Source organism: Girardinichthys multiradiatus, chromosome 2, assembly GCF_021462225.1.
Source record: "Girardinichthys multiradiatus isolate DD_20200921_A chromosome 2, DD_fGirMul_XY1, whole genome shotgun sequence".
NCBI lineage: Eukaryota > Metazoa > Chordata > Actinopteri > Cyprinodontiformes > Goodeidae > Girardinichthys > Girardinichthys multiradiatus.
Genome location: NC_061795.1, coordinates 29,438,802 through 29,465,312, shown reverse-complemented (window position 1 = coordinate 29,465,312; position 26,511 = coordinate 29,438,802). Strand labels below are relative to the sequence as shown.

General features: G+C 41.3%; 1 protein-coding gene and 1 long non-coding RNA gene across 3 annotated transcripts; one reads left to right on the top strand and one right to left on the bottom strand.

Moving 5' to 3' along the window:
* Positions 1-422: 422 nt before the first annotated feature.
* vwf (von Willebrand factor) lies at positions 423-25,933 on the top strand. The gene is made up of 53 exons (XM_047381449.1): positions 423-502; positions 635-686; positions 801-944; positions 1,173-1,275; positions 1,372-1,580; positions 2,048-2,169; positions 2,296-2,515; positions 2,591-2,713; positions 2,794-2,905; positions 3,000-3,046; positions 3,130-3,266; positions 3,381-3,519; positions 4,279-4,379; positions 4,464-4,659; positions 4,737-4,952; positions 5,639-5,885; positions 5,977-6,071; positions 6,239-6,390; positions 6,467-6,570; positions 6,646-6,784; positions 6,895-7,029; positions 8,250-8,396; positions 8,492-8,632; positions 8,842-8,940; positions 9,014-9,170; positions 9,499-9,666; positions 9,792-9,927; positions 10,019-10,328; positions 11,297-12,458; positions 12,543-12,647; positions 14,457-14,600; positions 14,671-14,814; positions 14,893-15,057; positions 15,169-15,215; positions 15,292-15,469; positions 15,589-15,830; positions 18,190-18,379; positions 18,509-18,850; positions 18,941-19,179; positions 19,613-19,715; positions 19,802-19,873; positions 20,352-20,456; positions 20,551-20,756; positions 20,831-20,980; positions 21,055-21,171; positions 21,286-21,466; positions 23,116-23,156; positions 23,257-23,373; positions 23,689-23,787; positions 24,965-25,093; positions 25,193-25,232; positions 25,322-25,419; positions 25,641-25,933. The coding sequence occupies exons 1-53, from the start codon at positions 497-499 to the stop codon at positions 25,824-25,826; spliced, it is 8,559 nt and encodes a 2,852-aa protein (XP_047237405.1). The 5' UTR covers positions 423-496; the 3' UTR covers positions 25,827-25,933.
* On the bottom strand, positions 612-4,853 carry LOC124877863. 2 transcript variants are annotated; one of them, XR_007040617.1, is made up of 7 exons: positions 4,728-4,853; positions 2,977-3,043; positions 2,726-2,893; positions 2,353-2,530; positions 2,107-2,141; positions 1,825-1,929; positions 612-940 (listed from the first exon to the last, which is right to left on the bottom strand). It is a non-coding gene; the product is annotated as an uncharacterized LOC124877863 (long non-coding RNA). The 2 variants fall into 2 exon arrangements; XR_007040616.1 differs by lacking the exons at positions 612-940; positions 1,825-1,929 and having other exon boundaries at positions 2,002-2,141.
* Positions 25,934-26,511: the final 578 nt, after the last annotated feature.

Below are 26,511 nucleotides of genomic sequence, written 5' to 3'. Positions count from 1 at the left end.
CAGCACTGGTTCTCAGTATGTGTGTGTGGGATTTTGGTGCAACCACGTCAGGTGTCCGTGCATGGGGCAACACAGACAGTGTTATTGCGTGAGATATCTCTGGTGAGAGTGTTTTCCACTGGATTTGTTTGGGTTGGCGCTGGTACAAATACGTTATGTGTGGACTAATCACTCAGACTGGTGATCAGTGGGCATATCCTGGCATTGTCCTGCTGAGTTGTGTTTGATAGTGTCAGTCTGCAGGCACCATGTTGTGGACAGAATGATATTCCTTCTGGACATAACCTGCTGAGGGGAGTGCCCTTCAAGGAAACCCCTCAAGAGCTGGGTGGGGGTGCAGTCTGAGCTATAAAAGAGAGCTTCTACCGTAGCTGCAGATTTTTATGTGCTCACCAAAGCAGTTCTGGACCATCACAGTACTTCTCGAATATGTAAGGTCTAGATGTGGATTTCCTAAGTGTTCTGTTTGTTTTCTTCCTTTCTGGCATCTGAAGTGATGGAGGTAAGACTAAAAACAGTTTGGAGAACTGTGGAAGGACTTTTTAATCAAACAGAGTATTCCACGTTTATTATGCATAAGAGGATAGCTATAAAGCAAATAATGGTGAGGCTAAAATTTATGTGTTTATTTCAGGTACGCATGAAGAGGATTCTGCGAGAAATTTTTGTTTTCCTGCAGCTTACAGGTGGGTGTCATATCCCACAGTTTCACATTTCTCCCAACAGTCACTTTCTATAAAACCATGTATTAAATCTTTCACATTTTTATTTTTCACTCATTTGGTTTTTGTTGTGTTCAGCTTGTGTGGCAGGCATCACTGGGCGATGCAGTCTTTTCGGACGACATCATATTCACACCTTTGATGGGGTTATATACGAGTTTCCTGGAGACTGCAGCTACCTTCTGGCTGGGGACTGTAACCATCAATCCTTCACATTGCTGGGTGAGTCACAGAAAAAAATAATTCATTTAAGAGACAAATAGTGAAGTCTAATGTTTATTCTATGTGGTCTAATTTATACATAGTCTTATATTGGTATGGTACGGAATATGAGAAGACAAATATAGATTTTTTATGTTAGTGTCCCTCATCGTTAGCAGTTAAATCCCAGTGTTTTTTTATGCAGATCTAGCTGTATCACTGATGTAAACATTTGCTTTGGATCCCTAGGTGACTTTCAAAATGGCAAAAGAACAGGGATCACATTGTTTCTGGCTGATGTGTTCGAGTTGCACCTGTCTGTAGATGGACAGCTTTCAGAAGGGGGAAAAAGGTGCTAAAATGATTTTTTTTAAAAAGGCAAAAATCATCAATTAAGGCACTGATAATGACAGAAATATCAGCTTCTTCTTCATCTTTCTATTTACAGATCTTCCCTTCCGTACGCGTCTCATACTGTGTTTGCCGGTTCAGAGCTTGGGTTTTTTAAACTCTGGAGTGTAGAGTTTGGCTTCTCTGTCACCATTGATAATGCTGCCAACATTGCCCTGACTCTGACCAAACGCCACTCCAATCGCACCTGCGGCCTCTGCGGCAACTTCAATGCAGTCCCAGCTGACGAATATACTGCTCAGGAAGGTAGGTGCATAAAAGAAATACTTTGGAGGTGCATCTCAGTCATTTTATGTAATATATTAATTTTCTGAGAAGCTAAATTTGTTTTCATAAGCTGTAAATCAAAAACAGCAAAATTAACAGAAATAAATACATGAAAAATGTCACTCTATGTGTAATGAATCTATATATTATATGAGTTTTACTTTAAAACTGAATTACTGACATAAGCACATTTTTATTAATGTTGTATTTAATTGGGAGTCACCTTTATTTTGTTTGGAGTTTGGAGCTGAACAAAGGAGAGTTCAATACGACTGGAATTTAGGAAATGATTTGAGTCACCAGCAGTCAGCAACAGGAAGAGTAGCGACTGAGTACAGGAAAAGATAACATAGTAAAAGCAAGCAAAGACATGGTGGTAGGATGAGATTAAGGAGAAAATCTGTCAACTCTTATGTCTGTCAGTGTGCACGTTTGTGTGCTTTCAGGATTCCTAACAGAGGACAGTTATGATTTTGCAAACTCCTGGGCTGTGAAGGGAGCTGACCAGGCTTGTCGACGTGTCTCAGATCCCACCCAATCCTGTAACAGCACAAAAGAGACCGAAGCGGTAACAGACAATTAACACTAACATGAACAGTTTGTTAAAGTTATTCTTGTTTTAAATCTTGATTTAAAAGGAATGTCTAAAGACAACATGTGAAGTCATTTTGCTTGCACGTGTCTATTTGTGCAGGTTTTGTCCAGCTGCAGCATGCTGCAGAGCTCTAGTGTGTTTCTTCACTGCTCCCACCTGATTTCTCCCGATGCGTTCCTGTCACTGTGTCAGGCGGAGGCCTGTCACTGTGACCAGAAAAATGCAGAAGACTGCTCCTGTCCTTTTCTGCTGGAGTATGCTCGCACATGCCGTGCTCATGAGATACTTCTGCATGGCTGGGTGGAGGAGAGCCAGTGCTGTAAGTTTGTTTAATCTAAAAAAAAAAAAAACAATACAAAAGACTGTGAAGTAAAATTTGCTATGTGTTTTGAAGTTCCCAAGTGTCCAATTGGCATGCAGTACAGTGAATGCACCAAGCCATGTTCTACAACCTGCCATAGTCTAAACATACAGGAGGTCTGTAAGGAGGAATGTGTGGATGGCTGCACATGCCCCAGTAAGCTCTCACCACTAAATATAACTCTTGCCTCTGTTGTAGTGCTGCCAGCAGTGACATGACATGTGCATGTGTTTCAGCTGGAAAGGTTTTGGATGGGAATCGCTGTGTGGAGGTATCTCAGTGTTCCTGCACACACATGGGACGACATTTCCCTCCAGGATCCACCATCTCTCAGGACTGTAATACATGGTAAGAAGCAATAAGCATGCTCAAATATGCAAAGTACACAAACAGATAAGAATCATAATGAGCTCGCTTACAAATATTTCCTCTGCTACTGAAGTGTGTGTCGCCACGGGTCCTGGGAATGCACCAATGAAGGCTGCCCTGGTGAGACACGTGTCCAGCATCACATTCATTCATGTTGTTGACATCATCATTTTGTGCGTTATATCTCCTTTGTTTGTGTGTAGGTGAGTGCTTAGTTGTTGGCCAGTCTCACTTCAAGACTTTTGACAACAACTTTTTCACCTTCACTGGCCACTGTCAGTATCTCTTGGCGAAGGACTGCACAAATAACGAGTTTTCTGTCATAATTGAGAACGTACAGGTAATTCATTTTTTGATGCTTTTTATTTCATATGTTTAGCTGTCCCGCAAAATTTGCTTGATAAAAACAAGGTTGAATAGTTTGAAAGCTTTTTTGGCTGTGTTAATGTCCTAGTGTGCAGACAATCAGGATGCTGTGTGCACACGCTCAGTGACATTCAGTCTGCCCTCTCTGGAGAACATGACAGTGAAGCTGAAGCATGGAGGAGTTGTGTCTGTCAACAATATGGACATCCAGACTCCAATGAATCACGGTGTGTATTTTTAGCATATGGGTGGAGAGCTGCAATTCAAAATCAATCAAAGTAAATTATAGTGTTCCGTGCTGTGAAAAAGTATTTGCCACCTTACAGATTTCTTTTGTTTTTACTTTTTTTGTCACACTGAAATGTTTCAGATTATCAAACAAATTAATAGCAGACAAAGAATGAGTCTGTTATATCACTGTGGAGGAATTGTGGCCCACTCTTTGTAAAATTGTTTTAACAGTAAGATGTTTTTGGTAAATGTGAGACTTTTCTTTGTGTTCTTTTTAAAAAGCTGTGTTTTTGCCTCTGAGCTCTTTCGAAGATGCGATTGTATGCCTAATGTCTTTCTTATTGGTGAATCAGGAATAGTGACTTTAACTGATTGAAGTGAAACCTGTAAAGCTGTAGATGATGTTTGTGTTTCTATTGTGACTTTATGAATGGGTGCCCCTGGAGTAATTTTGGTTATCTTCTACTAATGTTAAAAATTGTTGGATGATTTGAGACATGCAAGTATAACAAAAAAGTAAAAACAGAAGAAATATATACAGAGCAATAATTTTTTCACAGCACTGTATAGACAATTGTTTTTACTATGTACTCACATTTAAATCTAGCTCAACACATACTAGAAAAACTGTACTTGAACTTTTAAATACTATAAAATTGAATTGCCCACCAAATCTCTGTTTACTCTTTTTTCTAATTAAAATTAAACTTATTTTGAATTAACATATACACCTTCTTATGTATGAAATCTTACAGGCCAGCTGCATATTGCGAGATCAGCTCAGTCTTCTGTTTGGGTAAAGTTCGGTGTTGACCTCCGTCTGGACTGGGACGGTCAGGGTCGCGTTCTTCTAAAGGTTGGAATATGTATGGTTTTGGGGATTATACTGATATAAAGTGCAAAGCAGGCAATAGTAATAAATCCTGTAAACCTTTCCCAGCTGGGACCACGATGGGCTGGGCAGACCTGTGGTCTCTGTGGGAACTACAATGGGAATCAAGGTGATGACTTCTTGTCTAGTTCTGGGCTTGTCGAAGCGAGTTCCCAGGCTTTTGGGCAGGCCTGGAGGATCAACGGAGATTGTGAATCCACTCACAAGCATGACACTGATCCATGTGCAACAAATCCCAAAAGAGGTACCATCTGCACACCTGTTGAGTCCTATTATATTGAAAATAGTAAATATCAACATATGTTTATCTACCTCTTTCAGTGCGTTTCGCAGAAGAGAAGTGTGCGGTGATCATGTCAGACGTGTTCGTCCCGTGCCATTTTCTGGTGAATCCCGCTCCGTTCCAGCGGTTTTGTCGGTATGATGTGTGTGCTTGTGGAAACGGCGAGGAATGCCTTTGCTCAGCTCTGTCTGCTTATGCAGCTGCCTGCTCTGCAAGAGGAGTGCTGCTCAACTGGAGATCCCCTTCACTCTGTGGTAACTTTCATTTTGAACTCAGTTATAGCTGAGATTCAAACATACATCTAATAGAAACATTTTATATCATTTTGAGAATACACATTTAATACTGGTTTTGCATCAGTTTTGGAACGCAAACTATTATATAGTAGCCTCTTTGTCAGAAAGATACATATCACCACTTGTAAACTGGGTTTTTATATCTTTTCATCTGTTGCTTTTCTCTTCTTCAATTCTTAAAAGTCACACAACCACAAATTATATTTTCATCTCGCACTATTTCACTCATTTTTTTAAAAAAAACAAACATATTTGCAGTCAAATGCTCTAACAGCTGAGACTGCAGTTTGATCCATTTTTCATTAATTAACAACCTCAATCTCTGACACAATATGTGTTAACAATAACTGTGTTTGATTTCATTGTAACAATATTTAAAATGAAGTCAAACAACAACAAAAAAAACTAATTGATTCTTCATATTTGAAATAAAGTCAGTTCGAGTTGCATGCCCTTGTTTGCTCTATGAACATTCAAAAATGCTAAGGTTAGCTAAACATGAGCGTACATCTTCATAAAAATAAAGCTTGTAACATATAAGTTCTGTCTGTGTATATAGCCCTGTACAACTGTTATATTAGAGAGACTGTAAAAAACATAACTGAGAATTTATGATACATTTTACTTTGATGTGATGTTCTCAGAGATGGAGTGCCGTGGAGGCCAGGTATATGAGGCCTGTGGGAGTACATGTGAGCGAACTTGCCGCTCTCTCTCTGGTGCTGAGCCTGGTTGTGAGGGGGAGAGGGTGTGTGAGGAGGGATGTTTCTGTCCTGCCGGGAAGTACCTGAGCACCTCTGGAGAATGTGTGACTGCTGACATATGCTCCTGCCTGCACGATGGACAGCTGTATCAGCCTAGTGACGTCTATGCAGATCACAACAGCATTTGGTATGACTCCACCGACATATGCAGAAAATGGTCTGAAAAGATGCAGGCTTTAATGCATCATTGTCATTGGCTTTTCTATTTGTCCCTGTAGCTACTGCGAGAACGGTGCTATGCGTTGCAGCTCCACAGAGATAACATCGTTTCTTTCTGACCTTTTCTATGATGATGACTTAGTCCCATCCAGAGGTGTAGTCCTGAAATGTATCTGTTTTTGCAATTTACATTCATGCATTTCCTTCTCAGTCAACATGTTTTCTGGCTTCACTTCTTTATTTTTCCTCATGATGCAGAAAATTTGAATACATCTGAGTATGATCCCCCATTTATTAAGTCTAAATAACACTTGTTCACAGAGCGACGGTCAGCCCAGTGCCCTCCACCCCTTGTTCATGCAGAGTGTAATTCGGGTGAAAAGGGGCTGGAGTGTGCCAGGACCTGCCAGAATCTGGACCTGCCATGTGTCAGTCTTGCCTGCATCCCTGGCTGCCTCTGTCCACAAGGCACAGTAAGTGGTGTGTTTGCTTTTTGTCCGTTAAACACTTGAAATTGAGCAATGAGATTGATTGGTGGATCGATTTCAGGTACGCCACCGCAGAGACTGCATCACACCAGAGCAGTGTCCCTGTTACCATAACAACAGGCCGTACGCAGCAGGACAGAGCATCACCGTTGACTGCAACACCTGGTAAAACGATGGTTTGCATATAAAAAGGAAAACCTATACCAGATTTGCGTAACATGTTTCTTTTCTGTTTTGCAGTGTGTGTGAAAACAGGAAGTGGCTCTGCACACAGAAACTGTGTGATGGTGTGTGCCGCACTGTGGGGGAGGGGCATTACATCACATTTGATGGGCTCAAGTACTCCTTCCCTGGCCTATGCCAGTATGTCCTGGTCCAGGTATGAAATAAAAAAGATCTATAGAGAGTCCCAGTCCAGATTGCAGTGTAAACTGGTACTGAGTAAATTTGTATTGAATAGCATGTTTTCTCTACTCATCTTATGAAAAGGATATGTGTAACGCAGAAGAAGGCTCCTTCAGAGTGCTGGTGGAAAATGAGGCATGTGGAATTGTAGGGCATCGCTGTGCAAAAACTGTCACAATCTTCTACCAGGGTGGCATGATTGTAATGCAGGATGGAGAGGTAACATACAAGCAGATGTCACCAACATAATTAAGTGAACTCACATGCATTAAGCTTCATTTAGGGTGTTATTAACTGTAATTTGGAAAATAAACTGAAAACAAACTTCTTTGAAATATGATACAAACCAAAAATATTTTCTTTTTTTTTTGTTGACAATATTGATGGGTATTGTCACACAGTGCCTTGCAAAAGTATTTAGAGCCCATAAACGTTTTCACATTTTATAGCATTGCAACCACAAACTTTAATGTACTTCATTGAGATTTCAGGTTTACAAATGAAAATCTGAAAAGTGCTGTGTACATTTGCATTAAGGGCCATTATGTCAATACTTTGTAAAACCACAAACAGGACTTTAAAAAACTTAAGTGCATGTTGAGGAGTTATGTGTTGGACCCCACCTCCTGAACTTGAGCTTGACATTGCTATACTAAATCATCCCACAGTAGGGTCTCTCTTTAGTCACTTAGAAAAGCAACCAATGATGCTGCCACCGTGTTTCACTGTGCAGATGGTGTGTTTAGGGTGATCTGCTAGTTTCCAGGCACATACTGCATTTTGCAAGTAAGCCTTTAAGTTCAATTTTGATTTCATCTGACCAGAGCGCCTTCTTCCAGAAGTTGGCTCTGTCCCTTACATCAATGGTCCCTAGCAACAAGGCCACAGACTGGTATCGGTCCCCTTCTTAAGACTTTGTTTCAGCAAATTTCTTTTTTCTTGCCACTCTTCCATAAAGGCAGTCTTTGTGGAGTGCAAAGGTAATACTTGTCTTGTTAACAGATCTCCCCACCAGTGTTAATATTAGTCTCTTGGTTATTTCTCTGATTGATACTCTCTTTGCACGGCCTGTACCAAATGTACCCTTTTATTTTCTCTACACGATAATGTGTCACTTTATGTTAGTCTATCATAAAAAATCCCAGTAAAATACTTTTAATTGTGTGTTTTTTCAATGTGAGATGTAAAATATGTAAAACTGATAAGAACAATTTTGTATGGTATTGCACATGCAAACACACAAACCATACAGTGTGCTTTCCAAAACCACCACATACATACCCACCTTATTAGATTAAACTTTTAGGTTACATTTCATTACATTTATTTCTGAAAATTTATTATTTACTTATTTTCTAATATACTCCAGCCCTTGCAGAATATCCTAACCAAAAAAACTTCAAACATGACCTCTGAGTGTCTTATATGCATCCATCTAGGTGAAGATGAAGAGGCCTGTACTGCAGAATTCCCAGGTGGAGATTGTCAGATCTGGTCAGTTTTACACTATCATGTTGGGGAAACACATCTCCATCAGCTGGGACAGAGGGACTCGCCTCCTTGTTCATATCTCAGCTTCCTACAGGGTACTGCTTTAGTCTAATACCAGTTTTAATTGATTTATTCACACTTATTCAAACAACATATATTCTCTTTGTTACGACTACTTCATCATGTGAAGGGTCGTCTTTGCGGTCTGTGTGGGAACTTTGACGGGAATGTCAACAATGATTTGATGAGCAGCAACAACCAGCTGGAGGTGGACGCCTCACACTTCGGCAACTCCTGGAAGGTCATTCCCAGCTGTGCTGATGTAAATGAGGTAATATCGAAGGGTCTTAGAATCTTTCTGTACATGCACAGTCTATATGTTGATAACTAAATGATTTACAATCCATTTAAATCCCCTGGTATGCAAATGAGCATACTAAACTTCTTAAATTACCTACTGTTGTGTTGCAAACCTGCAAGAAATTTAATACATAAACCAAGCAATTCATGTTGCTGATGTTTGTCTTTCTGGATGTCCAGGTGCCAGCTCCTTGCAGTGACAACATTGCAAAGTTGGTTACAGTGGAGCAATCATGTCGTGTGATTACTGGTCCCCTCTTCGAAGAATGCAAGAGCCAGGTATATAAAACTGATAGCTCCAAAAATGCCCATTCACTCTTCCTCCCTCTAACGTTTATTCTGTGGTCTTCAGGTGGATGCAGAGCCATATGTAGAGATGTGTGTGGAGGCAGCATGCTCGTGTTCATCAGTGGGTGATTGTTCATGTTTCTGTGATGTCATTGCGGCTTACGCGCAGGCTTGCTCGGAGAAGGATGTGTCTGTCATGTGGAGATCCAATGATCTTTGCCGTGAGTGGTCAAGCTGAACTGATTTTAGGATTAAAATGAAGTTTCTAATAGAAGATGTCAAAAGATTTTGTAAGCTGAATTGAAACACTTTTATTCACCTCTAATCTTTTTTGTTATGCTTTTGTTTCACTGCTTTTCATTTTTGCTGTCCTTGTTGGCATAACTGCATCTGTATAAGTAACAGATTTTGTGGGGTTTTTTGTAGACTTCATCTGTCAAAAATAGATATCGAAGTTTTCATTCTCTTTAAGCTTGAATATCAAATTTAGAATCCTATATTTTGCCAATGTCACTAAAATGAATTTGTTTAACTTTCACTAAACCCTAGCTATGAGCTGTGAAGAGCTGAACCCTAAGATCCCAGGTACTGGGGAGGAGTTGTGCCAGTGGAGGTATAACACCTGCGGACCTGCCTGTCCAGTCACTTGCCAGCACCCTGATCCCCTCCACTGTTCACTGACGTGTGTGGAAGGATGTCATGCTTTCTGCCCACCAGGTGTCAAGACAGGACAGAAAATTGATTGCATGCAAATATATGACAGTTTAGACTAAAGTGGATGCATTTTCAAAGAAATATAGAAATGGTGTGGATTAGTGTAATTTTAAACTTAATCTGTTAAGGTCAACTTCTGGATGAGGTGGATATGCGATGCGTAGATCCTTCTCACTGTCAGGTATGTATCCATGAGGGTCAGAAGATATCCCACGGGAACAAGGTCATCCTGAACCACAACGACCCAATCCACTGCAAGATTTGGTAATGCTCAGAATAGCAAGTATATTTGATTTTTTAAATTGAACCCACATGTAATCAGATTTAAAGCCAATGTATTTTTCTCTTACAAAAGCCACTGTGAGAACAACACCCCCAGCTGTGAAGATTGTACCTCCCTCAGCATGTTTTCCACTCCCACACCAACACCAAGTTACGGCACTTTCACCACGCTACCTTTTACCACCCTGATGCCCGCGGGCATGTGTGATCGTGCAATGGATCTGGCTTTCTTACTGGATGGTTCACAAGCGCTGACTGAAGATGAATTTCTGGCTAGCAAGGAGTTTATATTTCGAGTGGTCGAACGTTTCCGTATGGGCTCGGCTCACACTAGAGCCACAGTGCTGCTTTACCACTCTGGAGTTAAAACATATGATCTGCAGGTACTGTAGGAGATTATGATAATGTGAGACCTAAACAACTTAATCAGTTTGTCTTTAGAAATGAAAAAAGCTGTATTAACATATTGTATCAAATGCTGAAACTGAAAGACTGCTAAAGTAGCTGAAGTCAAAGCAGACTGACCATCTCAACATTTAGTTTAGGTAGTTTAACCTCTCAATGTCAGTCAGTCATGTTCTATACCGCTTTTTCCATAGTGGGTCGCGGGGAAGCTGGTGCCTATCTCCAGCAGCCTACGGGCGGGAGGCAGGGTACACCCTGGACAGGTCGCCAGTCCACGACAGGGCAACCTTTTAATGTGTGAATAGATAAGATCTTAATAGCATAAAACCTTTTAGCTATCTTTCTGCTATTGCCTCCCATTGTGTGTTACTGATTCCTTAGCTCTTTAAAAGATTAACCACCAAATACCTTGTTTTAGCACTACCGAAGGTCATGACCTAAACCCCACAGAGAATCTATGGAGTGTTGTCAACTAGCTCAAGATTGCTATTAAAGTAAACTGGACTTCTCTAAATACCTCATAAAAACCACAGGCTGATTGTCTCCATGCCCTGCTGCAGTAATTCATGCACAAAGACACCCAACCATGTATGAGGGCATATGCTTAACAGTGCATGGATATACTTCTTAGTATGATGACATTCAAGAATAAAAATCTTGTTTTTACCTCTTATACTATATTCTAATTATCTAGGAAATACTAAAATGAATGCAAATAAGCAATTGAAATCACTTTGTTTAATTAATCTACAGTATATTATATAGGAATTTCACTTTTTTAATTTACTTACTGAAATACTTTTCACAAATATTCCAATTTATTGAGATGAATCTGAATAATAAAAATGTAATACACAATGCATCTGTGGAGAAGCTCAAGGTATCGATAAAGCTTCGGACCTGGTTGACTTATTGCTTTGTTCCTTATGCTTTTTATTACCTGCAGGTTCAGAAAAGGCTGTTTAAGAAGATTTTGCATGACCTTCATTACACTGGGGGACATGCTGGCTTCTTGGATGAAGCTGTCAAGTATCTTGCCATCAACATCTATGACAAGAACAAGCGTGAGCATGCTGGTCGTGTAGCCATTATCCTGACCGCCAGTGGTAACCCTCGTCCTGTCCGTGCCATGGTGAAGATGCTGCGTAAGAAGGCCATCACCACCTTAACAGTGGCGCTCGGTCCTGGTGTCAACATGGGGCAGATTAATGACATCACCAAGGCAAACCCGGATAACAGGGCCTACGTGCTGAGCAGTACAGGGGAGCTGCCTGATCGTCTTTTGGAAGTTACAGATTACCTTTGCACCTTAGGGATGGAGCCTGAGGTGCCGAAACCTCCAGGATTAAAACCTACACCAGGTAGAGCCCGCAAGGTCTCACCTATCACTTCCCCAGCTACTTATGTGGAAACAAAACCAAGACTTCTACCCAGCACTCCTGCATCCACTCCACCCTCTGGCCTTTCTCTCGTCACCACAGTACCACCGTACCACCCTCCAGCCACAGAAGTGACATTCATCATAGAAGGCTCTGATGCTGTTGGTGAGGCCAACTTTAACAAGTCTCTTATCTTCGTGGAGGAAGTCATCTCTCAGCTGACAGAAGAGGAAGAGTTTATCCGCATCACTGTGATCCAATACTCTGTAACAGTCACTGTGGAGATCAATCGCTGGGAGCTGAGGCAGCAGAGAGACCACCTCCTGCAAAGACTGCGAGAGATTCGTTGGAGAGGGGGAAGCAAAACAAACACCGGAGAGGCCGTCACTATGACTCTTCAGGAAATGACTGCAAGCCATCCTCCTCAAGGCCCCACCCCTCCTCAGCTCGTTTTTCTTGTGACTGAAAATCCCCCTACTGATACAGTAACACGTCCACCAACTACAAGCACCCAAACACGAGTGTATCCAATTGGTGTTGGACCAAAGGTGCATGAAACAGACTTGGTACAATTTAGCCATCCTCAGCGTCCAATGATGGTGGAGGACTGTAACCATCTGACATCCCTGGTCCATCGTGTTGTTAATATCACACAGACCACAGTCAGGCCCCGCTATCCTACGCTGCCACCCCTCATCATCCCAACTCACTCCACTCTGCCACTAACAGGTTGTTACATAAACTGTCTAATTTTCATGTTTCTGTCCAATAGCAGTCCATAAGCCATAGTAATATCAAAATGTCTTCACACAGTGCCATGCAAGAAACCTGTTGATGTTATGTTCCTGTTAAAGGCCGGAGAACAGTTCGAGGACATGAAGACATTTGTGAAAACTTTCATTAGTAATGCTGATATAGGTAGGTGTGACACCCTGCAAATGGTGCAAAGGTAACTGTGTTGTTATAATGACATTATTACAATCTGCTATCAATAAGTTTGCCTTCTGTAGAGACAGTTTAAAAAGTTTGATTACATTTACCTAAGGTTTAGAAGGGTTAGAGATATTAAAGCTTAAAGTTATTACTATACCTTTGAATACTGATGTTTTATTAATCAAATTGTATTTGAATTAATAAATTATTTGTGTAAAGATTTGTTGTCATTTGACAACAGTTGAAAAATTATGAAGGGTTGTGTGCTTCCAGAATGTCATACAATGATAAATATACAATTACTCAATCTTACTTTCTTACACTGTTTTCTTCTGTATATTTAGTTTTTCAGTCAGATTTAAAGAAAGATTACACATTTTATAAATATACATTTCTCCAGTTATTTATTTATGGTCAGCTATGTCTTGTGATCATATTATTAGGAGTTTTTTTTTTTTAAAGAAATGACACCCAAAATGTTTTATATAATTATTATGTATTTTTATTACTATTATTATGTACTTATGTAATACTCATCATCATGCAATTTCATTTTTCCACCTTATTTAATAATTTGGTAAAAGCACAGGTGGTGATACCTGCTTGGCATATCTGCCTGTCACACCTCTGACAGTGCCACTGTGCGGCTGCAGGGTCATCAGCCGGGGGACAACCCTTCATCAATGTTTTGCTCTATTATCCCCGAACCTCTCAAGATGGAGGAGCCACGGTAGAGCTGTCTCCCTACTGTTCCTTGCAGCCTGCCTAGAACCCTTCTTTTCCCCACGCCTTGTCCTTTCTTTGGAGCCAAAGCCATCTCCCTTGCTGGGCCTCCTCAGCAAGGTCATGGGGAGCTTGCTTCCTAATTGGGCCTCTGATTCTAAGGGTTTTCAGGAGCTGCTGTACAGGTTCCCTGATGAAGCCTCTACATCTAACTTCCACTGGAAATGTGAATGCTGTCCATCCAGATTGTGAGCACATTGCTGAGATGTCCGTATCCTTGTCCTTATTTCGCTCGTATGCGGCCTCTATTTGTTCTTCTCATGGGACCTCCAGGGGACCTCTGTGCGGGCCTTCAGGATCTCTGCTAACTTGTGCACGACCCTGTCATGCCGCCACCATTTTTATTTATTTTAATCATTCTTGTTGTTCAGCACTTTGTTTAGTATTTGCTATTTTTAAAGTGCTTTGTAAAAAAAAAAAAAAAACTGGCATGGCACCTGAATGTGCCCTGAGACAGAGGAGATGTGCTTCAAGTTTAGGTTTGGGGAGCTTCACAGGTGCCATGGCTCTTCGGTGCTTCTGTACCCGGTGTTTAAGGTGTCATAGGTGGCCCTAATCTGGAAGCTTAGTCTCGCATTGCGTGTTCTCCACGTCGTCCCAAGTGATGGTCCTATTAGTCACGGCCTCCCATGTGATCTACCTGCCTTGCTGTTGCTGGCTCACCGCTGTGATCTTGAAATTTTCCTTGTCTATTTTTGGCAACTTCAGAGATTACAAGATCTTTTTCTCTCCCTCTTTAGACCCGAAAAGCTAAATTGCTATAAGATCAAACATCTCCACACACACAAAATATAATCATGCTGTTATTTCATTTATTTACTTTTTTTATCACTTCAAATTGTAAGTCTAAATTCTAGTATTGGGTTATTTCTCTCATTTCTTTTTTTATTATCATTGAATCTTTTCTAATTTAAATGAAACCTTTAGCCCTTAGCACAAACTGTACTGTGCCTAAGCAAAAAAAAAAAAGTGTACCTATGTAGATATCTAATTGTGTTTTTATGTTCACAGGGCCGGCTGGCACTCAGGTGAGCCTATTTCAGTACGGAGACACAAACACAGCTGAGTTCATGTGGAACAATCATCAAAGCAAGTCAGGTCTTCTGAAGCTGGTGGAGAGCATCCCAAGGAGGACCACTGGAGCTCCTGCTTTAGGTAGTGAACTCTAAACTAACCAGCACAGAAGTCAAGCTAGATCTACACTCACTGTTCCTTCCATCTTCAGGTTCAGCCGTACGATTTGCTGTGCAGGCGTCCATCTCATCTATCAGCGGTGGAAGAGTGGGTGTCCCCAAGGTAGTGGTGGTGGTGGTGACAGAAAAATCAACTGATAATGTTAAAGAGGCAGCTAATGAGGCCCTGGCAGCAGGTAACCTGGCTACTATTAAAAACTGTTAAAATCTTCCTGATGTGACAAAGTCTCACTGTTAAGAGTTTGTTCCCTCAGGTGTGTCGGTGTTCCCCATTGGGGTCGGACCGAACTATGACAGTAATGAGCTTAGTGAGCTAGGTCACTACGGCAACCAAGACAATACTCTACATCTAAACAACATGGACCAGTTACGAATGTTTTTAACCCTGGACAACAGCTACGCAGAGAGAATCTGCAGAGGTGACTGCTAAACATGAGCACTTTTATCCTCTTAGTGGAAAATAAGCCCATATTTTAGACTACAATGATAGATGAGTACAGTAATAAAATGTGTGCTTTGCTTTTTTTTAGCCGGTCCACCAGGAGTGTGTGTTGATGATAAAGGAAATGAGAGAACGGTTTGTAATATTGCCCGATTACTTTAAAGTCAATTTACAATTAAAATTTCTGTAATTCGTTGTCTGTTTGTTGCAGCCTGGTGAAACATGGCTGCTGGATGATGGCTGCCACTCTCTCTTGTGCCATCCCAGTGGAGCAGTGACGGTTCAGAATCACAAAATCAGCTGTGACAGACTGGAGCCGCCGGCATGCAGAAACAACATGCTCCCTGTCAGAGTGGAGGAGGCCTGCGGCTGCCGCTGGGAATGTCCTTGTATGCGCAATAATTAACTTCCACCTGCTAATAGTTAATAATAGGGGCAAGCATCGCAGGCCAGTAATTTACCTTGTTTCTGGCTCCTCCCTCCCTTTTTGCCTTGTGTGTGTTGGCAGGCATGTGTATGGGCAGCTCCACCAACCATGTTGTGAGGTTCGATGAACTGCCTCTTAGGCTGGATGGAGAGGGACTGTGCTCCTACACACTTCTTATGGTCAGTAAAGGCAACAGAGAAGGCTCAGAGGTCAAGCTTCACACTGGGCCATGTCAAGACTCAGCAAAATACAGCCAGATCTGCATGACAGCCATGGAGGTGACCCATGGACCATACACGCTGTTGCTGAAGGATGACATTACGGTAATCCGTATATGTGTTTGAAATAGGTAGTCACAGCTAGATACAGCAACTTTTTTTTTTCCACATGTTTTTTCATGTTACAACAGCAAACTTTGATTCATTTTATGAGGATTTATGTGTATTCTCAACACATAGAAACATAATTGGGTAGTGGGTGAAAATAAATACATTGCATTCAACATGAGCCCTCCCTGTCTTTCCTTTATACATGACCAGGATAACTGTCCCTTCTGAAGAGAAGCATCCCCACATCATCTTGCTGCCACCACCATGTCTCACAGTGGGAATGGTGTGCTCAGGCTGAAATCGTAGTTTTTTGCCACTCAAAGCATATTGCATGTGGCCAAAAGGTTCAGTTTAGGTCTAATCTGACCATAGTACCTATTTCCACATGTTTGCTGTGTCCCCTGCTTGACTTCTTGCAAACTACAAACTGAGCTTCTCGTAATTTCTTTTAAAAATAACCAATCATCTCCGGAACAGATGATTCCACATGAAGATGTACAGGGGTTGGACAATAAACTGAAACACCTGTCATTTTAGTGTGGGAGGTTTCATGGCTAAATTGGACCAGCCTGGTAGCCAGTCTTGATTGATTGCACATTGCACCAATAAAAGCAGAGTGTGAAGGTTCAATTAGCAGGGTAAGAGCACAGTTTTGCTCAAAATATTGAAATGCACACAACATTATGGATGACATACCAGAGTTCAAAAGAGGACAATTTGTTGGTGCACGTCTTGCTGGCGCATCTGTGACCAAGACAGCAAGTCTTTGTGATGTATCAAGAGCCACGGTATCCAGGGTAATGTCAGCATACCACCAAGAAGGATGAACCACATCCAACAGGATTAACTGTGGACGCAAGAGGAAGCTGTCTGAAAGGGATGTCCGGGTGCTAACCCGGATTGTATCCAAAAAACATAAAAGCACGGCTGCCCAAATCACAGCAGAATTAAATGTGCACCTCAACTCTCCTGTTTCCACCAGAACTGTCCGTCGGGAGCTCCACAGGGTCAATATACACGGCTGGGCTGCTATAGCCAAACCTTTGGTCACTTATGCCAATGCCAAATGTTGGTTTCAATGGTGCAAGGAGCGCAAGTCTTGGGCTGTGGACAATGTGAAACATGTACTGTTCTCTGATGAGTCCACCTTTACTGTTTTCCCCACATCCGGCAGAGTTACGGTGTGGAGAAGCCCCAAAGAAGCGTACCACCCAGACTGTTGCATGCCCAGAGTGAAGCATGGGGGTGGATCAGTGATGGTTTGGGCTGCCATATCATGGCATTCCCTTGGCCCAATACTTGTGCTAGATGGGCGCGTCACTGCCAAGGACTACCGAACCATTCTTGAGGTCCATGTGCATCCAATGGTTCAAACATTGTATCCTGAAGGCGGTGCCGTGTATCAGGATGACAATGCACCAATACACACAGCAAGACTGGTGAAAGATTGGTTTGATGAACATGAAAGTGAAGTTGAACATCTCCCATGGCCTGCACAGTCACCACATCTAAATATTATTGAGCCACTTTGGGGTGTTTTGGAGGAGCGAGTCAGGAAACGTTTTCCTCCACCAATATCACGTAGTGACCTGGCCACTATCCTGCAAGAAGAATAGCTTAAAATCCCTCTGACCACTGTGCAGAACTTGTATATGTCATTCCCAAGACGAATTGAAGCTGTATTGGCCGCAAAAGGAGGCCCTACACCATACTAATAAATGATTGTGGTCTAAAACCAGGTGTTGCAGTTTCATTGTCCAACACCTGTAGATCTCCACAACTCCTTCAGAGTTACCATAGGCCTCTTTACTACTTCTCTGATGAATGCTTACATTGCCCAATCAGCTTAGCCGGATGACCATGTCTTGTCAATTTAGCACTTTCCTTTTTGGAATGAACAGTGATATGTTCAAAGCTTGGGATTTTGTTTTTATTAACTAACTCTGTTTTAAACGTCTATACAACTTTGTCCCTGACCTTTTTGTTATATTCCTTGGTCCTCAAAGGGTCCTCAAAGGGCCCTCACAGAACCGTAGATTTTATACAGATTAATTTACACACCGGCGGGCTCTACAGTATTTACTAGAGGGTGACCTCTGAAGGCCGTTGCTGCAAAGCATTTTATTTGGGGTGTCAGAGTAAAGAAGGCTGCAATTCAAATTCATACCACACTTTTCAGATTTGTAAAAAAAGACATTTAATATCCTGCATAATTGTTTTCCACTTCACAATTCTTTGCTACTGTGTTGGTAAATCACTTTAAATTACATGTGGTTCAAATAGTTTTTAGTTGTAATTTAGCAAAAAGTTTAAACTTTCTACAATAGCTTTTATTTGCTCTCTCCCCAAACAGGCCGTGATTGATCGAGAAGAGCTTGCCTTGCCTTGGCGATATGCTGGCCTGGAGGTGGTGCGCTACGGAGGAGTGATGCTGCAGCTGAAATCAGATCAAGGCTACGTTTTGACTTTTACCCCTCAGAGCAATGAGTTTACCATCACATTGCTCAGCTCGGAAACCAGTGGGCACACTGCTGGACTCTGCGGTAACAGAACCCGCGAGCTGTTTGATTACAGCTTTATACAAACGATCGGAAGCGAAAAGTGTGTCTTCGTGGCCCTTTTTGCTTTAGCCGTTTTTATTTTGAGCTGTGTTCTCTATACCTTTCTCACAGGTGCATGTGGGGAGGAGAAGGTTAATGTCCTGTCTTTGCGTAATGGCGACACAACCACCGACCAGCCGGCCTTCATCTCAGACTGGACTGTGGTCCCAGATGGTGGTGTGTGTTTGCCCAAACGGAAGGCAGTGTGCATGTCTGGAGTGGCAATGGGATGTCAGGCCCTGCGAACTGAGGTGTTTGAAAAATGCCACGCCTATATTGCTGTCCAGGTTTTCCTTGTCAAGTGCGAGGAGCAAGCGTGTGACGAATCAGATGTTTGTGAGTTGATATCGGCCTATGCACGACTCTGTAGACAAAGGGGTGTGTGTGTGGACTGGAGGAGCCCCCATCTGTGCCGTAAGTCACTGTGCATATCCTTCAGTTGATTACAAACATCTTAACTCATGGAGCGTCTGGATCCTAACTTTCTCATGTCCTGTGGTGCAGCTCTGCATTGTCCAAACTCCATGGAATATGATGCATGTCGGACAGGGTGCGTGGAGGACTGTGGCAGCATACAGGCATTGCCAGGCGACTGGTCGGTTACTGGGCGTAACGTGTCATCATGTATGGAAACACCTACTGAAGGCTGTTTCTGCACTGGAGGGATGGTTTTGTATCATGGAAGATGCGTCTCCCCTGAGTCATGTGGACAGTGTGTGGATCAACAGGGACACACACATGAGGTAAGACATGCAGCAGAACGAAATAAATGAAAGCCCCGAAAAAATAAAACAATTTTACAATATTATAGTATAGCTTTACAGTTTGAATGTGTGCAATATTAGAATTGTAAAGGCCTGCTCAAACTCAAGTTACAGAGAATATAATTGCCCAGTTGCATGGACTTTTTTGCTGCCTTTCGTGCCCTAAGCTTCAAGGAGAGTGGTGGAGACATTGAGAAGAAAGACAAGAATAAGAGTACTGACAAAAATGTTGGTTAACTGTACACAATATAATGATCGGAATATTCATCAACGATATTGTAACTGTATCTTTTTCTAACATTTTGCAGCCCTGAATCATGGGGTAGTGCAGTGCAACAAACGTGTGACCCTGCTGCCCTCTGGTGTTTATTTGTAAATGGAAAGGAAACATTCTTTGCCTTTGTTTGAACAGTATATGCAGAGTTGGGTACCAGATGACAATCCATGTTTGATTTGCATGTGTTTGGACCAACAACGCATCAACTGCACAGTCAGACCCTGCAATGACATCAAAGGTTTTTATTTACTTTACTTTCACTTGCTTCATCGGCCACAAAACTACTGTCAGTTTTTATAATTGGTTATCTGGACGTGTGTTTAGCTCCAGTGTGTGGACCCTGCGAGATTCTGCAGGAGAAGAAGGAATCCAAGTGCTGCCCAGAGTATGAATGTGGTATGTATAAATATATTTATGTATATAATAATAGCATTAAAGTGTTTTTATTTCAGTTTGGGATGTTACAGTAGCCTTAACAAACTAGAGATGTAGAGCAGACTAATTCTTGAACACAGAATGGATTCCCAAAAAGATCAAACTCTTCTTGATTCTCAAAGTGTGAAGTGAATAAAGAGTTAAGACAATTTTGGAAAACACAGACTGATTAAAGTTTAATGAATAATTAATCATAAAAGAAATACTAATTGATGCTTTGATAACAAATCATTATAACTGCTTGTTTTTTTTAAATAATGAATACAAATATCAGCATAATTAACTACGGGGTTCCTACACAGTGTGGAGAAGTAGAGAAATAGGCTGGAGTGTTTCCCAGGTCTGGATAAGGAAGGGAAGAGTTAATAGATTTTTACTTCCACTCTTAATTTTCTACTACTTATTTACTGCTGACCCGACTCTCACCTTGTGACCTCAGTGTGTAATCTGGTGGGCTGTGATCTGCCTGATGTCCCCCGCTGTGAGGATGGTGAGACTGTGGTGCTGAAAAACCCTGGCGAATGCCAGCCTGTTCACGAATGTGGTAGGCTAATGGTCTCTCTTATGGTACACACAAGCATAAAACAGATGACTCTTGTGGTGTCTTATATGCTACTCCTCCTATTTTTCTGACCTAGTGTGCAAAAAGGAAGAGTGTTCCCAGCAAGCCCACCCTAAATGTCCAGCCCACCGCCATATGTCTGTGAAAAAGACAAAGTGCTGTGATTTCTTTGAATGTACATGTAACTGCCAGAACTCCACCCACACCTGCCCCATTGGGTTTATCACGTCGTTCTTTACCAACGACTGCGGCTGCACAGAAACCCTCTGCCAGCCTGATCAGGTGAGTGTCCTGAATGCAGAACGTCTGCATGTGCTGGAAGACTCATTTCCTGTGTGACAAATCTGTGTCTCCAGGTGTGTGTGGTTGGTGGAGTGGTTCACCCAGTGGGCAGCGAGTGGGAGGATGGATGCGAGAAGTGTCGATGCACAGAGCTGCAGGACAGAAGCACATCACTCCATGTTGCCCAGTGTAACCCACCTGTCTGCGAACGGAACTGTCCTCTGGTGAGGCAACACTAACGGTGAACATTTGCACAGTTAATTAATATTTTCTCACATATGTTTAACACAAATTTCAGGGCTCAACATATACTCAAAGAAAAGGGAATTGCTGTGGAGAATGTACACCAATCAGCTGTCTAGAGACTGAGGAAGAGATGCGAGGGGATGTGCTCACTGGAGGAAAGCTCAGACAGGTATGCGTTTACAAGAAATGTAGCTTTTTAAGTACTTTTTTGAATTGTTTCTTCTTTGTCTTCCTGCAAAAAAGCACCCATGGCTTAATTCACTTTCTCTGTCTCTATCATTAGGTGGGAGAGAAGTGGCTGTCCGCACATGATAAATGTGTCGAACATGAGTGTAAGAAAGTGAAAGACGAGGTGTTTATCTCCACAACAAATGTGAGCTGTGCCAGTATGGAGACTCCAAACTGCCCGCTGGGAAGTGAGCTTCGCTGTGACACTCAAGACTGCTGCCCCCGCTGCCACTGCGGTAAACACACACACACACACACACACACACACACACACACACACACACACACCTTTATCGAAACAGGAAAATATCAGCAGAAAACATGAGTTAGAACATCGATAATCTATAAAACTGTAAATGTATGACTCATCTTGCTCTATTGTTTAAAACAGAATTTCTGTGGGGTCTTAAAAGTCTTACATTTATTTGTCCCAAATTAAGCCCTTAAGAACTCTTTGGAAACTCATGTTTTCAGGTCTTAAATTACAGTGCAGTGAAAAAGCAAATGCCCCTTAAATATGAACTTCTTGTACAAATCTCGGCAACCGCTTCTGCACTGAAGCAATTGCAATAACTGGCAATGACTAACATTCATGTAGAATGTAACAGACTCTTCTTTGTAGTATTATTTTAAAATCAGCCACATTGGAGGGTGTTAAATCTTGAACAGCCAGTTTAGAGCCACTTCACAGTTTCTTAACACGATTTAAATCCGAACTTTGACAAGGACACTACAAAGCCTTAATTTTTTTTGTTTTTAAGCAATTCAGAGATGGACTTGCCGGTGTGCTTTGGATCACTATCCTGGCCATAACCCAAGTGTGCTTGAGTTTAAGGTCATGACTCGAAGACAGACATTCTCTTCAGGATTTTCTGATAAAACCTGAATTCATACTATTATCAGATATGTCAGGTTGTCCAGGTCTTGAAGCAGCAAAGCAGCCCCAGACCATCACACTACAACCACCATGTTTGACTGACTGTAATGTTCTTTTTTATGCTGTGTTGGTTTTACTACTCATGTAACGGGACGTATACCTGGCTACGTTTGTCTTATCAGTGCACAAAATATTTCCCCAATATTAGGCAAAGGCAAATTGGACTTTGTGTGTGTTTTTGGCCTTGGAAGTTTTCCATGGAAGCCATTTTTTTCCCAATCTCTGTCTAACATTTAAACCAAGATTGCTGATCTTAACTGAGACAAGTGAGGCCTGCGGTGCTTTTGTCATCTTCTGGAAAAGTTGTTGATGTACTCTTGGGAGTAATTTTTGTGGGCTGGTTCACCACTGTTCCCTGCTTTCTCCATTTGTGGATAGTGGGTCTCACTTTGGTTTTCTGTAGCCCTTAAGCCTTAGACAAGGCCTTTGTAACCTTCTGTAGACTGATAGATGTCAGTTACGCCGTTTCTTATCTCTTAAATGTGTTAGTTTTTAACTTATTTAAGCCCAGGCAATAATCAGTTCTGTGTGACACAAAAGAATCACAGCTAATTTATTATATGTACATATATATATATAATTATATATATATAGCATTAAAGTAACTAAAAAAGGACTTCTTCATTGTCTGTATAACAGAATTTTCAAGTGACTGAGTTAACTCAAGTTTTTTATTGTAATTCATGAATGTCAAAAATGTAAATGTTAATGATCTTCAGGACTTAAAAAGTCTTAAACTGAAGCTTGCCAAAACCCTATTTCCACTTTGAATTGCAGTTGCTCACTGTGTCCAGCAGATGTCTTTGTTACATTGCTGAGATCTTAAAGCAAGTTATCCTGATTTGACCTTTTAAATAGCTTTTAAAGGGCATGTTAGGTTACTCAGACTCCTTGTTAATTTTAGAGGGTCAATTGAACTAAAATGTGTTTCTGCTCTTTTCTCGACAGTGTCGATGGATGTCTGTGTTCTCAATCACACTGTGATAGGGGTAAGTCATCCATAAATCAGCACTGAGCTCTGCACAGCAATAAAATGTGAATATTGCTTTCTGTATTCAGGTTTTAAATGCTGTATGTGTCTTTATGCAGGCAGGCGAGAGAGTGATGGTGGATGTGTGCACACACTGTGAGTGCACAGTGGAGAACGGAGCAGTGAATAAATACAAACTATTGTGCAAGCGAACCAGCTGTCCATCATGCCCCCGGGTAACTCCTTACTTCATCATTTTCCATATTGGCCCTCACCCTTTCCCATCCTCTCCATAACTTATTAATAAACTGAAACGTGCATCGTTTTTATAAGAATCTATAAGTGCTCTTAGGCTCTGACTACATTTCCTGTCTGCTCATCATTGAACAGAGGCTGCCATGAACATTGTTTTTATGATTCACTCAGATAATTATCTGTTGGTAGGAAATAATTCAGAGAAATCTGTCTGTTTTTTAAATTTACGTTAATGGCCATGTGATGTCTTTCTATATAAAAGCTAACAATTAAAAGTCACCTGTATTTTTTCTAAGGGATACACAGTGCAGAAGGAGGGAGACAGTTGCTGTGGTCGCTGTGTTGCCACTGCCTGCTTCATACAGACGCCAGATGGAAAACTCACCAGTGTGCAAGTGGGTACTGTACAGAAAATATAGAGTTGTTGCCTACATAGCATATAATAAAAAATTAATTGTTTGGATATAGATGTCTGTATTAAAAAATCACAATTTTCTCTTAAGCACATTTTCAATTCCATTTTTTTCCCACTTTTTTGTCACTCACACTTGTAAAATACAACCTAAAGAGAAGAATGAAAGAGACATGATTGTAATGATGTTTCCAATATGCTGTCTGAAATTTTCATACCCAGAGCTCTTGATCTTTCCTGGACCGTTTGTTGTGTGCGTTTCCTCTGCCATACACAGCAGTGCTCTTTATGTAAATAACATCTACAGACTCCTAGAGGTTCACTCCTCCTCATTAGCTGCTGTTTGCATCAGTTTTACAACTTCTACCAAAAACATAGTGCAGCTAAAAGTAGCACTGCAACCCCTATAAATATTCCACAGCCTGTTTATTGGTTAACTTTTGCTTGACCAAAGACAACTTGTAGTAATTGGTGGAGCCATAATTTCTGCATTTTAGTAAAAAATCCAGAGGGTAGAATGTCCGGCCATCAGTTTGTGACCCTAAAACTGTAGCGTGTTTGTGTTATGCAGCAGGACAATGCAATGATCCAAAACCTTTGGAAGGTTTTGGAATGGCCTAGTCAAGGTTCGGACTTAAGTCCACCTGAGATGTTGCGGCATTTCTAAACAAGCTGTTCATGATCAAAAAAACTCCAATATGGGTGAAATAAAACAATACTGCAAAAAAGAGTGGGCCACCATGGGTGGCACAAGCACTTATTTGGTTGAAGAGGCAATTACATTTTAAACAGGACTATTTTGGTTTGAGCAGCCTATTACCCTAACAAATTAAATCATCATTTGACAACTGCTTTTTGTGTTTACTGTGGTTTTCTTTGTCTGATATGAAGATTTGTTTGATGATCTGAAAACTTTACCTCTGACAAAAATACTAAAAACCAAGAAATATAGAGGGACAAATACTATTTTCGTGACACTGTGGCTCCACCCACAAGCCTCCTTTCTTCTTATTCATTCTTTAGATAAATTAAAGAAATAAGACATCTTTAAAGGTGTAGGCAACAAGTAGGGGGTTTGATGAAAAGAAAGGACCTGAAGAGGCACAGGGCAGCAAAATCAAAACACCTATTCTTATATGCATATGTGGTCTACTTATCAGGTCAACTCAACCCTTGAGGATGGCTGTTACATGTATACTTGTGGTGTGAACAGCAGGGGAGACCTTGTCCTGGAGACCAAAGTGACCACCTGCCCTCCTTTTAACCGTAAAGCCTGCCTAGATCAAGAGGTACAACCTCCTGGCCTTTCACTGTATTCACAAAATTGCTCCTCTTTTCTTAACACAAAGTTACATTTAGATGTTTCTTTTGTGTGGTGTTTTTAACAGGGCAAAATTAGCCGAATTGGAAAAACCTGCTGTGAGACTTGTAAGTGATTCATTTTCAAGACTGGAGTCATATTAAGAAAATAATTTGAATGATCAGATTTTTTTTTTTAAACAAATACATGTGTACAGGTACTGAGCCGGAGTGCCGCAGGACGGCGGGAATGCTCAACTACATTAAAGTGGATGACTGCCAATCAGAGCAACAGATTGAGCTGCACTACTGTGAGGTGAGACAGCATAGACAGATTTAACATTTTGCCCTTTGTTTGGCCTTTAAAGTTACATTTTTTTCATCATCATCCCACCTGTTCAGTGCTTATGTATGAGTCAAACCTGTTTTTCTGTCTGTCTGTCTGTCTGTCTGTCTGTCTGTCTGTCTGTCTGTCTGTCTGTCTGTCTGTCTGTCTGTCTGTCTGTCTGTCTGTCTGTCTGTCTGTCTGTCTTGCAGGGCAAATGTCGCAGCAAATCTATGTACTCCCTGCAGAGCGCTGCTGTAGAGCAGGACTGTGTGTGTTGTGCTGCTTTGAAGACAGAACCTCTCAGCGTGCCCGTCCTGTGTGCCAACGGCACACGCAACCACCACACTGTCCAGTCCGTAACTACATGCGACTGTGTGTCCAAACACTGCAACTAGAGAGACAATAACAGTTTTCTAAATGTAGATGCTTTGTGTGTAACCAAGCGAAATATAGCCATCCAGCCAGAAAAATACTAATAAAACAAACCTTACAGTTTCTGCAATTTCAGCTTGTGTTGTGCATTCGTTTCAGCTTGTAAAAGTTTGTAAGAGTGGATGTTTAAAATAAGTTTAAATAGTGTGAAGGCGCATGCCTTGTCATTCATCCATTGGATATATGAGTTTGTCCTTGCAGGGTCACACGGGGGGATCATTGGCGGGGTACTGCCTGGAATGGTTGCCAGTCCATCACAGGGCAACACAGAGACACACTGGACAAACATCCATGCATGCACAAACTCACATCAAAGGAAATTTTTGAGTAACCATACAGTTGTGTTTTTGTATCTATGGGAAGAAGCCAAAGTACAGGTCCTTCTCAAAATATTAGCATATTGTAATAAAGTTCATTATTTTCCATAATGTCATGATGAAAATTTAACATTCATATATTTTAGATTCATGGCACACTAACTGAAATATTTCAGGTCTTTTATTGTCTTAATACGGATGATTTTGGCATACAGCTCATGAAAACCCAAAATTCCTATCTCACAAAATTAGCATATTTCATCCGACCAATAAAAGAAAAGTGTTTTTAATACAAAAAACGTCGACCTTCAAATAATCATGTACAGTTATG